We start from the raw sequence: 12,049 nt of genomic DNA on the forward strand, positions 1-12,049 counted from the left end.
CTCCCTCCCTGCTCCTGAACCACTGACTTGAATTCTAGGCTTGCTCTTACATCCGCCTGGCAATCTGGACTTTTGGTTGACCACAGTTACTGTTACTGGACCTGCTTTGCTCTTCTGGCTTGGATCCTGTGGGAACATGGCACTTTTCAGCCACCGCCTCTGCTTGCCTCATTGTCACCCTTGGCTCTCCGCTTGCCTTTCTTCTTGGAGCAGCACCTGCACTTGCTGCTCCCCAACACCTAAGATTCACGACAAAGAAAGATGTCACCTGAGATAATCTCAGTGCGAAATAGCTTGAGTCTGTCAATTGTGGAAACTGACTTGGGATGTATGAGGTTTAATGCATCCTCCTTACTTAGTCGTGAGTCATGTTAAGTCCCTGCCCCCAAACCATTTAGTGTTAAACTTAATTCTTTTTATAACAAACTGACAAACCATAATCACAGAAGAACTGCCTGGGTTTCATTAAACGGATTAGACTGGCAGACACTTGTCACTGAAGGTGCTGCTCAGGAAAGGAGCTTATATACTGGACAGTTGATCATCCTCACTGCTGAATTATTAGCTCCTTTCCTGCTTCTGTTTTGGACCACTCCAGAGAGCCCTGAGACAAGGCTTCTGTGGAGGGTAAGGAGATGGGTGTGAGCCCATCTGTGCTGCTGAGTGCTGGTGCCAGGATTCAAGTATATTGTGAAATTCATAAATATTGTTTGATAATTCCCCAGTGGCTACTCTCAGATGGTTTAGAAGCATCACATAAATAAATTCATCGGACTGCATAGCTTCATGTGAAATCTTCCTGACTTCTCACAGAGTGTGTTAGCACCGTCAGAAGTCACTGTAATACAGAAATCATCATAAAATTGTGTAGGGGAGGTCTGCAAAAGAATTTATATGAGGCAAGGTGGAGTATTGGTCTGGAAATCTGTTCATTTTTTAACTGGAGTTTGCAATATTCACTTAAGACATTTTTTGCTGTTTGCTTTGGGTCAAATTAAAACATCTTCACGTATTTCTGCTGTGATAGTTAAGGTTGTGTGAAAGTCTTTATACAGTCACCATCTACACTGGAAATCCATAACCTTGATCTCCATCTTCTGTGAGTCTAAGATATTAGCTGCACTTCCTAACTTTTCATTACCTTTACTCTATGGGATTTGCCATAGTACCAGTCCCGTAGTTCCTGCTGCAGTTCCCTGAATCTCTGCTCTTTTGAGCCTGACTGTGCACGTCCATCATGTAATGAGAGGCAAATCTGTAAGCAGAAACAATTTTCTTGCAGTTAAGATAAAGCAGCCTAATGTGCCTGGTTTTGGTACAGTTTGTAAAGTAATACACAGATGAGAAGTGGACCATAATGTTGGGATTAATCCTGAACATCAGTGTTCACATACCATCAAGAGTTTCAGCCTTTACTACTTATTGTTGTTGTATGTTGGATATTCTTACTTTGTTAGTATAGTTGAGAATGATGGGTTATGCTTGTCACAATTTCCAAAAGTAATTGCAATATTCTGAGAGCAACTTAAAAAGAATTTTTCACAACTATTTTGATCTAATTTTTCTAGTCTGTTATTTCTGGGAAAGAGTTATCAGTCTTCGCATGGAACTCTTCTGAATACTTCAGTCCACATCTGTAGTTTATCACGATATCTTCTGTAAACCTTCAAAACTAAATAGTTACCTTTGTAAGGAATCTGCATTTTTAAATTGGAAGTAGTGAATTCTGGGTACATTAATTTAAAATCTATTGTAAGTTTAGGGTAAAGAAAGAGACAAGACTGTAGTCTTAGGTGGCAGCGCACAGGACAGGGAGGATTTAAAACTGAACTGGAATAGGCAGCTCAGTATTGAAGCTGAGGGCACAGCTGGAAAAGTATGTTTATTTCAGTCTTCAGATACACTGGAAAACTACTAAATACATTTATTGTAGATTTTATATTTCATATGCATTGTTCTGTATGATTTCTGGTGCTTCAAAGAAACGTGTCATAGTCCTGCTGGCATTTATCAATCCACCAGTTTAATGTGAATGACCCATTGAAGCATTGTTTTCTTCTCCTGAGGTCTTTTCAAAATAATATGAAACAGGAACAGCAACATTAGTGCAGTGTTCTTGCTGAACTGCAGAGCTTGGTAGGCATTCAGAAATTCAAAGTTAATCAATTAAAACTTAACAGGATTCTCAGTTAGGTGAAATTATAGATGAGGAAGTACAGGACGTGATTTTCCAAGACGACAGAGTAGTGCAGTGGTGTCAGTAGAAGGTCTGAGATCCCTCTCTGGGTTTAAACTACAAACCAGTTCTCCTTTTTACTACACTACACTGTCTGGCTAACACCAGGTTTGTACAGAATCATTTGGTTAAACTCTCATTACTTTTAAGCAAATGTTTTATAAAGTATGCAAAATAAAAATGTAGGTAAGTAATAATTTTTTAAATTCAGAATCACTAACAGTGGAAACTATGTCTTGAAAATTCGTGATGACTCCTAGCTATCACCCATCTTCACAGGGAAAAATGCGCTCTAGTATATAAGGGACTGGAACACTTCAAGTTAGAGTTTCAAATCTCATGACTCTCCAAATGCTTTTAAGTGTGCTATTGCACTGCCCCCTGTGGTGTCTGGGCTGGCTGGGTCTCTGGAGAGAAAGGAAGAAAACAAAGGAAAGGGCAGAAAAATTAAAGAAACATGTGGGGTTTTTGGTCTAGGAGCAGGTTTAGCTGATGGTAATCTGGTTGAGCAGAGAGCATTTAATGCTGTAGGAGTACATAAAGGCAGGAAGTGCCCTCACAGAGAGAGAAAAGAAAAAACTCCCTTAAGAAGAAGGTCTTCTGAGAAATAACATTCTGGAACTAAAATAGAGCAACTAGAGGAAGGAAGTCCATGTCCTATATATGCAGAAGGGGAGGAGGATCTTCTCCATAGTAACGGAGGGAGCAGGGGAGGAGGAAAAGAACAACACAAACTGCAAAAGATGTTTTAACAAATTGTATAGAAAAGAGAGATTTGAGGTTTGCTCTTACTCCCTGCTTGCAGGGCCCGTGGTTTTGGTGTGATACAAAATCCCTTTCAAAATGTTTGTTTAAGATAACAAAATGAGGATTAATTATTTCTGGACAATTATAAAGTTTGTACTTTAGTATTTGTACTTCATATTCTAATCGTCTTATTATTACACGACTTGAAGCCTGCATGTTAAAAGAAAGTTTCAGTTCTGTGATTTACACTGTACGTACATTATTGCTGTGTATTTGTATTATTACTATGTAATTACAAACTGTTTTGGCAATGGAATATGTCCAGATTCTCCAATGGTATTAAATGCACAGAAGTTAGGTGAGGTGGGTTGTGTATCTGTAACAGCTGCGCTGGTGTCACAGAAGTAATCACCTGCATGGAAATCACAGATATCCTGAAGGTTGGGCTTGTTCTGAGTTTCCTGATGTGGTTTTGCAGATGCACTGAGAATCCATTTTTGCTTTTTCCCCCCACTTACTTCTTGCACTCTTTTTGCCTGGTTAACTCCAGCAGCAGCCTTGCAAAGCACTTGCAGGACCTGCTGTTGCATCTCTTGCCAGGCAAATCCCTATCAGTAAAAGGAGCAGTCCTTCAGCCTCAGAAATCCAGCACTGTAGTAAGCCAGATCTTTCACAATGGATGTAAAACATCCTTTCCTCCTTCTCTTAGAACTTTTCCTTAACTTACAGTGATTACTTCTAATAACTAGTAAAGCGGTAAACAGTCCCAATTTTTACTTCATAAGAGTAAGCAGCAGTTTTTGTTGTTTAAAATAAAGTATTTTACTCAAATGTTTGCCTTTTATATTATGTGGGATGGGTGATCTTTTTGTTTAAAAATATCTGTAGTTCTTTTTGCAAAGACTAACAGCACTGTCTGGTTTCAGGGTGGGATGATTAACTGGAATAGACTGTTTCCTCCTTTACGTCATAGACATAATGCGAATTATCAAGATCATCACCCGTCTGAACAAGACACACCTCCACCTACGGAGGTTTCTGAAGAGCAGGTAAACATTTTTCTGTTTTAAAATAGCATTTAAAAACTGGTTAGGAATTACCTCTACTAGTTTTTTATCATCTGTTCACACGGTTTCTTAAATGTTCTCTATAGCAGCACAAAGTAGAATACCAGATAATGCTCTCAATACAGAGACAGCAAATTGTCATTACCATCCAAACCAGACTTACAGATCAGCTCAGGAGCTTCTGCTTTTATGTGTAACGGCTTTTCTTTTGTATTTAAAGATGAGACAGTTTCACTAGTGGAGGCTATTCAAATCTGATAAAATAAATGTTTCAGAGAAGGAAGAATGGGAAATAGATTTCATTATTTGTCTTGTAGACATGCAGGTTTTCCTTCACTGAGGTCTCCAGCTTAAGTTTCTGATTCGGTCACACAGTTTTTTGGAAATGTTATGCCTGCTGTGGACTGCAACACACACTTGGTCTAAAAGTTGGATGTTTCCTTCAATAATATGGCTGACTGATTTCACATTCAGATGCCACAGAAAAGTTTGTATCTTTTCTGTCATGTATAGATTTAGAATTTTAGACTTTTGTTGATAGTTTTTTTCTCAAAAGAGAGGATGATTCACTAGGAAATTTAAGAATTTAAGATTAGTCTTATTTCTGTATTGCGGATTTACTGCATGCAGTCAAGTTCTCCAGGGTGTAGCCTATCTGCAGTTAGCTATATTGGCCATTTTATAGTCTAGCATCTCTACCACCCTTGGACAAGAGCAGGTTTCAACGGTGAGTTTTTCTTTCTCTTTTTCCTTTTTTTTTAGGGAGATAAGTCAACACTTGCTAGCACTATGCTGTCATTTATAGTTAGCTTCAAATGAGCTTGTCCCAAACAGAAATCTTTGCTATGATCTGATTTCTAGTTTTGTTTCAGTGTTAGATTATGTTCAGAATGTTCACAACTTTAACTGTACTGGTGATTTTAACTGTAAATCTGCTGAGCTATATCCAAAAATGCAAAAAATAAAAACCCCACACCAAACAATACCTCCTGAGACAAAACCCAGGAACTTAGTTTTGGCCAGCCTGAAAGCCTACTCAGTGCCAGGTATGGGGTAGACCAAAACAGTTCCCTGCTGGGTTGGTTTGTTTATTTGTTTTATTGACAAATTCTGCTTATGAGAACTTTTATTGTTGGGCTGGAACTAATGAAATAGTGATTAGTCTGACTTATGCTGGATTCTTTCCCAAAGCCTTTAGGCCCAGATTTATGAAAGCAATATGCACTTACATTTTCTCATGCACTGAAGTTGTAGAGCTCACCGGATTGCTGTCATTTGCAATGCTGTCTAGTTAGCCTGCAAAGAAACAAGTAATCTCAGCACCTTTTGATTTCTCAGGACTGTACTAATAACAGCACAAGTTGTCTTAGAATGGTAGAAGTGAAAGGTTTTCTTCTGTTCTTCAGAATAAAATTTGCAAGCATTTGCAATGTTTTTGGTACAAAAATCTCTGCATTTCTTGTGGGTCCTTTAGCACCTTAAATTACCGTTACCAGTATACATCTCTGTTTCCTGGAGCTGGATTCAGTTTCTGTGGTTAAAATATACTCAGATGAAAGAGCTTTTTGTTGTTGCAATCTATTCCCCATGATGTTCTCTGGATATTTCTGTAAATGGGAACGTTGCAATTCCATCCCCCACTTCTTCAGGTTAGATTTCATGGCAACTGCAGTAAAAACCTTTCTTCTGAAATGTATTTCTGTAGTTAGCTTTTATTCTACTGCCTGCCCCTTTTCTCATAAAAACACAATCTTAGATGAAAAATCAGACGGAGGAAACTTTAGAAAGTTACAGGTTATGAAATGCAGTTTGAAGTTACACTGTTGTCGCAGAGGTGTCGAAAGTAGCAATTCATTTCTCTTCTACAAGAAGGTGAGAAACCGACATTGGGTTGTAAGGGGGGGGAAAAAAGGGGAAAGGCACAAACATTTTCGCTATCGTATTTGATATTCTGACAACCAAAATAGCCGTTTTCAAATGTTTTGTAACGGTGTATTTAGATTAAGAAAAGGAGGACCCCCACCTCTGGGCTTACTTGGCAGGTGTGTATTTCTCAGTAAGCTGCCAAGGCAGAGAAGTTGAAAAATACTGAAAGTTCTGGAGGTGTCTTAGAGGGCAGAGAGGTTGCTTTTAATGGCACCTTTCTTTTAAAAGGCATTTAAAGTAATTTCAGTACTAGTGCACGTTGCTCTTGCACCCTGGGAAGATTCCTCCGAGATGGAAACGTCCTCAGCTTCCCTCGGGGGCTGCAGGCGCCGGGCAAGCGGAGGAGGAGCAGCAGTAGCTCTCACACAGCTCCTGTAGCCCAGGGCTTCCAGGGGCGGGAGCCGCGGTGGCTGGTCACAAGGCTGCTCGGAGCAGGATGGGGAATGCTTTATGCTGCCAGGAGCCACAGTTAAATTTAAGTGCCGCTTTCTGCCCTTCTCCCCACCTGCCCCCCCCCCCCCCCACACTTTGTTTTTTCCCTCTCTGGAAGATTAATTATAAAAATGAGTAAGTTACATCGTGACTTTCAGTCATACCTAATTGAGAACTGTAGATTTTAAATGTACTTTAGATTGGAATTTAACCGTAAGTTAAATTTGGTTATACCTACACTGCTTTTTACATGTGGGAATTTGAATATTTCTTAGCACAGAGCAAAAAGATTAGGTGTCGAGTACATGATATTACAAAGAGAGATGGTCAAGTGGTTATTGATTATCAAAATCACTGTCTTAATGTGCCCTTTTCCAGGTAATTCTTCCAGAAAATGTCATTGACGTACGCTGTTTTGAGAATATGTAGAAACCTTCCAAGAATTTTACTGAACCCATTTATCTATTGTACTGCCTCTGTTTTAGGGCTAACTTTCAGATTTCTTTTGAAAAACGCCTAGAATGAATAGTTTTGAGTTTTTTAATCCCCTCTGGAGAAGTAGGTCTTTTCAGGGAAAGTAAAGTTAAGGATATCGGGACAGGTTTTTGCTTCCGCTGTAAAATCCTGTAATTTGGTCAGCGTTGGCTTCTTGAGGTCCTGTTCTTGTTGGGGCAGCAAGCCCCAAGGTCAGACTGTAGCTGTCATGTGCAGTGCCATACTTTGTATTTTACTCCTCTTTCAAAACTGGACCAGCTAGGAAAACACAGGTGTGGCATTTTCAACAAACAGTTGGTTTTGAATGAAGTATCAGAAGGCAGTCAGCTCGGTGGCAGTGTTTTCAGGCGCCCTGTCCCAGATATGCCTTTGTGACGGTGCATAGCCATGCTTGCTCGCTCTCTGGAAAGGTAAGCTTTTGAGCAGCTTGATCAGTGGAAAAGCGATCTCTGACACTGTTAACAGGACTAATGCACACACAGTGTGAATAAAACTCTGTTTTTAAAGCTGTGTTACGTTATTTCTCTTCTAGGTTGCACGACTGATGGAAATGGGATTTTCCAGGGGAGATGCTCTAGAAGCTCTGAGGGCTTCAAATAATGACTTAAATGTAGCCACTAATTTTCTACTGCAGCACTGATGGTTTTCTGTGTGAAGGAACTTCACTCGATGGGTTTGTACACGTCTGAAAGAGGATCAAAGCCACCTGCTGGACAGACTCTCGAAGGTCGTCCCCGCAAGAGCATCAGAAAAGAGAAACTGGCTCCGCGTGACTGGTGATTCAAGGCGATGTTAACAAATGACGTGCGCTGTTCCCAAACCCTCAGAATACTTGGTGGTTTCTAGTCTGGTTATTCTTTCCAAAGTAACTTTAGTTTCTACTTATTACTGGATATCACCTAAATTTATTTTTAAAATAAAGTAGGTGATTTTTTTCTTGTAATTCCTTGTTAGACATGTTATCAGACCTAATGACTAGGAAAAGAAGCTCCAACAACTGCAACAACTAGATTTGCCTATCAAGAAAAATCATATTTTCTTCATTTGCCAGCCTAATTTCTCTAGCTTACATGTTATTTTACAGTACTTGATTTTTGATTACAGTAATAAGAGGTTTGAAGTTCACTTCATTTTCAATTCAGTAAAGGGTTATGGGACTATTACGTCATTCTTTCAAAAGTTTTATTAATGCCTGTAATATTTTATTTCTGGAATTCCTTTTTAAATAAAAGTTGCCATTCAGCACATAATACACAGACAGGATGAGAGAAAATTCACATGCATATTGCAAGCTATGGAAAGAGACCACTGTAAATTTAAATTTTTACAAACTGAGTGAACTGCTATTCCAGTATAGGTCATGAAGGTACTCACTGGAAGCAATAAAGGTGAATCAAATGATACAGTAAGATTAGAACTGAAATGATTTGAATGACTTCCACGTCTAATTCAGACAGACTTCTGTAACGGTGGATGTATGCTCAGTGTCCTATGTGCTGGTTTCATTTTTCGAGCTGGCTACATATTGTCTTAAATGATAAAAAGCTAACTTTTCTATATATAGTTCTAGTTTTCTACTGTCAAAGATGTGGATGACCCTGCATTTGCTGAATCCTCACAGTCTGAAGCAGCTTACTGTTGACCACAGACTGGAATATTAACCTTAAGGGAGATTCAGGCTGTCATAGGAGGTAACAGGATGGTAATGCCAAGGGAGTACAACATTGGGTGTGTTTAGATTGATTAAGTTTAGATGGATAAAGAAGCTTGCTTGGCTTGACTCTCAGAAGTGCTCAGTATTATCACCTTAGGAGTTTCAGAAGGTGGGGTAGAGAGAGGTGAACATCTCAATAAAACCAAGCTGAAGTAATACAAGATTCCAAACTGCGACTCCGTAAAACCAATCTACACATGTATCTCAAGCATTTAATGTATGTTTCTGTATGTACTTGTCTTTGTATATCATGTGTTTATGTGTCTGTTTATATACACACAGGCATATTTAATACGTACATACATTTAGAATAAGATACAGGTCATCAGAAGCATAACAAAGGCAATAGCAGGTGCAAAGGGGAAGAGGTGAAAGAATACAGGAGAGAGAAGGATGTTTTGGCAATCCAAATGAACATATGTGTACTGAAGTACAGATCTGCACAGTCTCACTTGGCCTGAAAAATATACTGGGAAATTACAGGACAAGATTTAGGAAGAGATACCTTTCTTTTTCTCTTTTAATTGACTGATAAAACCGAAAAAAGTCTGTCGGGCATACAAGTACTTAGCCAGAAATTACATCAAATTTGTGCACCTTTCACCGCATGACATAATTTTTAATAAAGTCAGTGTCCTGTATGTATTTTTTAGTATTTTCCAGGAGGTGAAATAAGGGTTCTTTGGAATGACCGTGTTTTTTCCTGGGCTTTGATCAACCTCCTTCAGGGTTTCACTTGCTGCTATGATCACATTATTTAGGCAGGATCTGCTTTATAATCGAAAGATTTTGTTTGTGCGGAGCTGAGATGTTCTCTGTGTGTGTAGGCTAGGGACATTTCTGTACCCAGAGAACTCTGGAAACCTGCTGTCTTAGAAAGCAAAGGGCATATGTAAGAAAAAAAGCCCTACAATAGTTTGCATATGCAAACTAGTTAAACGTTTTGAAACAAGTACAGGTTTTAATTTTGAAACATATAGATTCTTCCTTCACAAATACTTTTATCAAAAGTAGCAATAAAGACTAGTGAATCACTTCAGAAATCTAATTTTGTCTGTAGGAAGTAAAGGTCCAGCTAGCCAAGGATAAATTAAATATGACCTGTGCCTTTCCAGACATTGCCCTGCCCTAGGGACAAACACAAAGAGCATTTATTCCTTGGAATTTTCAAACATGTTGAGTGGCATCTGGGACATGTAAGTGGATATTCTCAAAGTCTAAATCCTTTCTTACTATTATCTGTACAAGGGTTATCCAGATGTCACAGTTGTGTGGAAAACCCCATTTTTCTGGGCATTTCACAAAACGTGGTCAAACATAAGGGGGAAAGTTCAGGTCTTGGTGATGTCACTTGAAAACTCCCCTTGAGTTTGTGGGAACAGTTTGTGCTCAAAATGCTTCCAGGGTTGTGATTTCCAATTAAAAAAAAAAAAAAAAGAAGTGGTAAAAGGAGGGGTCTTGGATGCTGTTGAACACAGTTCCTGTTTTGTGCAAGAACCATAGAAGATTCACATGTTAGAGCTGGAAAACAATTCAGTTTCGTCTTGATGGTGAAACTTTCATGGACCATTTCTGGGAATGTGAGGAGCATGTTCTTCACAGCCTCCACAAGTGTTTGTCCAATACCAATCTGAATATCTCATTGCATAGTTTCTATTTCGCATGTGACCTAACAATATTTTTTAGGCAGCGAGAGAAAGCAGCATACTTTTCTACAGAGAGGATTTTAAGTCCTGAGGAAATTCATGGTGGTTTTAGTAAAGCCAAGATTTGATATTTTGAAATAAAAATAGTTGCTGGTGTTAAAATTTCTCTGCTAGACTGGGAATGTTGTCTTTTGAAACAACATCAGGGTAATTTATTGGGGACTTTCCTAGACGGTTATGTGATACTTTGAAATACACCCACAGTGAGGTTGGTGTTTGTGGAAATCTGGCTGATAAGCCACCAGGTTTTCAGGCCTTAACTTTTTGCTAAGATGCAGAATGATTGGGCTCCATACCTACCAAAACCGTTTTCTTCTCTCAAAACAAGCGTTAAAGGTTGCCTGCTACTTAGGTGAGCACATGGACTGTCACAGTTGGTTCGTGTACCGGCCTGTGCTGTCTAGCACTTCTCGGTGCCTTTGTGGACATGGGATGGAGAAAAGGGCTCGTTATTTCTGTCTGACACAGAAGAACAAGCAAGCAGAACATACTGCAAGGTACTGGGCAATGGGCAACATTTTTGGCTCTCCTGTTTGTGTGTCTGTGTGTATATGCATATATATGTGTGTATGCATATGTATATACACAGAGAGTGAGTGAGAATATTTATGTATTGGTTTGATGAAATTAACTGGAGTGAAGAGTTTGTTGAAGAAAATTAAAAGTCTGTATTGAAAGGCCCCCCATCTCTCAAACAGGTGTGTATTTGGAGTACATGTGCGCTTGCAAAGGCACCCAAATATGAAAACACCCAGAACTACAGCTCTCGTGTTTTAGAGGAGCTGCGTCTGTTTGAGGATAAATAAATGCACAGTATTCATTTGAACTACCAGAGATTTTAGGTACATAAGTGCAATTAATTTCTTGTGTGTGTTCTTCCACAAGAAAGACCTAAATGAGGTTAGTTTTCTTTAACTCAGTAGCCATAGTAATAGGTATTTTGTATAAATGACAATAAATGCTATTTTGTTAGGAGAGTCACGTGAACACAGAAACACTATAGGTGTTTATATATATGCATTCATATATATATATGTGTGTGTTTACTTAAAACATAGCAGGTTTGGTATAATTTTGAATAGGATTACATTCCTTCTGTTTCCATATATAAAGGGGTGCTTTGACCATAGACAGTCCACTCAGCTGAAACTCAGAGTGCTACCAATAGTTTTCAGTCCAAATACAAGACAAGAAACAGATGGTGGGAGCAGAGACACGCTACAGCCTGATGAATGGGTGCGACTGGTGAGACTCTAAAGAAATGGGTAGTTCAGCCGTTGTCATTTGATTTTTGTCAAAGGACAGTTTTAAGAGGAGACAAGAAGTTATCTGGCTCCTGCGCGTTTGCAGGGGACTGTTCCTAAACCTGAATGGTAGCACTGGAGAAAGCAGGAATATACCTACTTTAAAAATGGGTGAAAAATTCCGGGACTGTGGCTGAACTGAAAGCAGGAGTTAGCCTTTTGACCGGAGATAAGTAGGGACCATAGATGTCATTTAAGATTAGCAAAGGAGAGGACTTGAGGGAGATGAGGGAGGTGGAACTGAGCAAAAACAGTTTAGAGAAGGAGCAAAGTAGAAGGTAGACTGCAGAGGACAGAAAGAAAAGACCCGCTGAGAGAAAGGGGGCACGACATCACGTTGCACTTAGTGTATTTTTGAAGGAATTCACAGAGATTCGGTGTGGAAAATGCAAACACACAAAACTGTGGCCTAATCTTGTACT

At 39.2% G+C, this 12,049-nt stretch overlaps 1 protein-coding gene across 4 annotated transcripts in view; it reads left to right on the top strand.

The window, feature by feature from the left end:
* Positions 1 to 10,429, top strand: part of UBAC2 (UBA domain containing 2) — a 101,644-nt gene extending 91,215 nt beyond the window's left edge. For all 4 annotated transcript variants that reach the window (XM_042805855.1, XM_042805856.1, XM_042805857.1 and 1 more), the window contains 2 exons: positions 3,910 to 4,032; positions 7,436 to 10,429. In XM_042805855.1, the coding sequence (XP_042661789.1) occupies positions 3,910 to 4,032; positions 7,436 to 7,543 (231 nt within the window). In that variant the 3' untranslated portion in view covers positions 7,544 to 10,429. The remainder of the gene's footprint in view (positions 1 to 3,909; positions 4,033 to 7,435) is intronic.
* Positions 10,430 to 12,049: the final 1,620 nt, after the last annotated feature.

This window comes from Tyto alba, unplaced genomic scaffold, assembly GCF_018691265.1.
Source record: "Tyto alba isolate M040663 unplaced genomic scaffold, T.alba_DEE_v4.0 Super-Scaffold_45, whole genome shotgun sequence".
In the NCBI taxonomy this organism is placed as follows: Eukaryota; Metazoa; Chordata; class Aves; order Strigiformes; family Tytonidae; genus Tyto; species Tyto alba.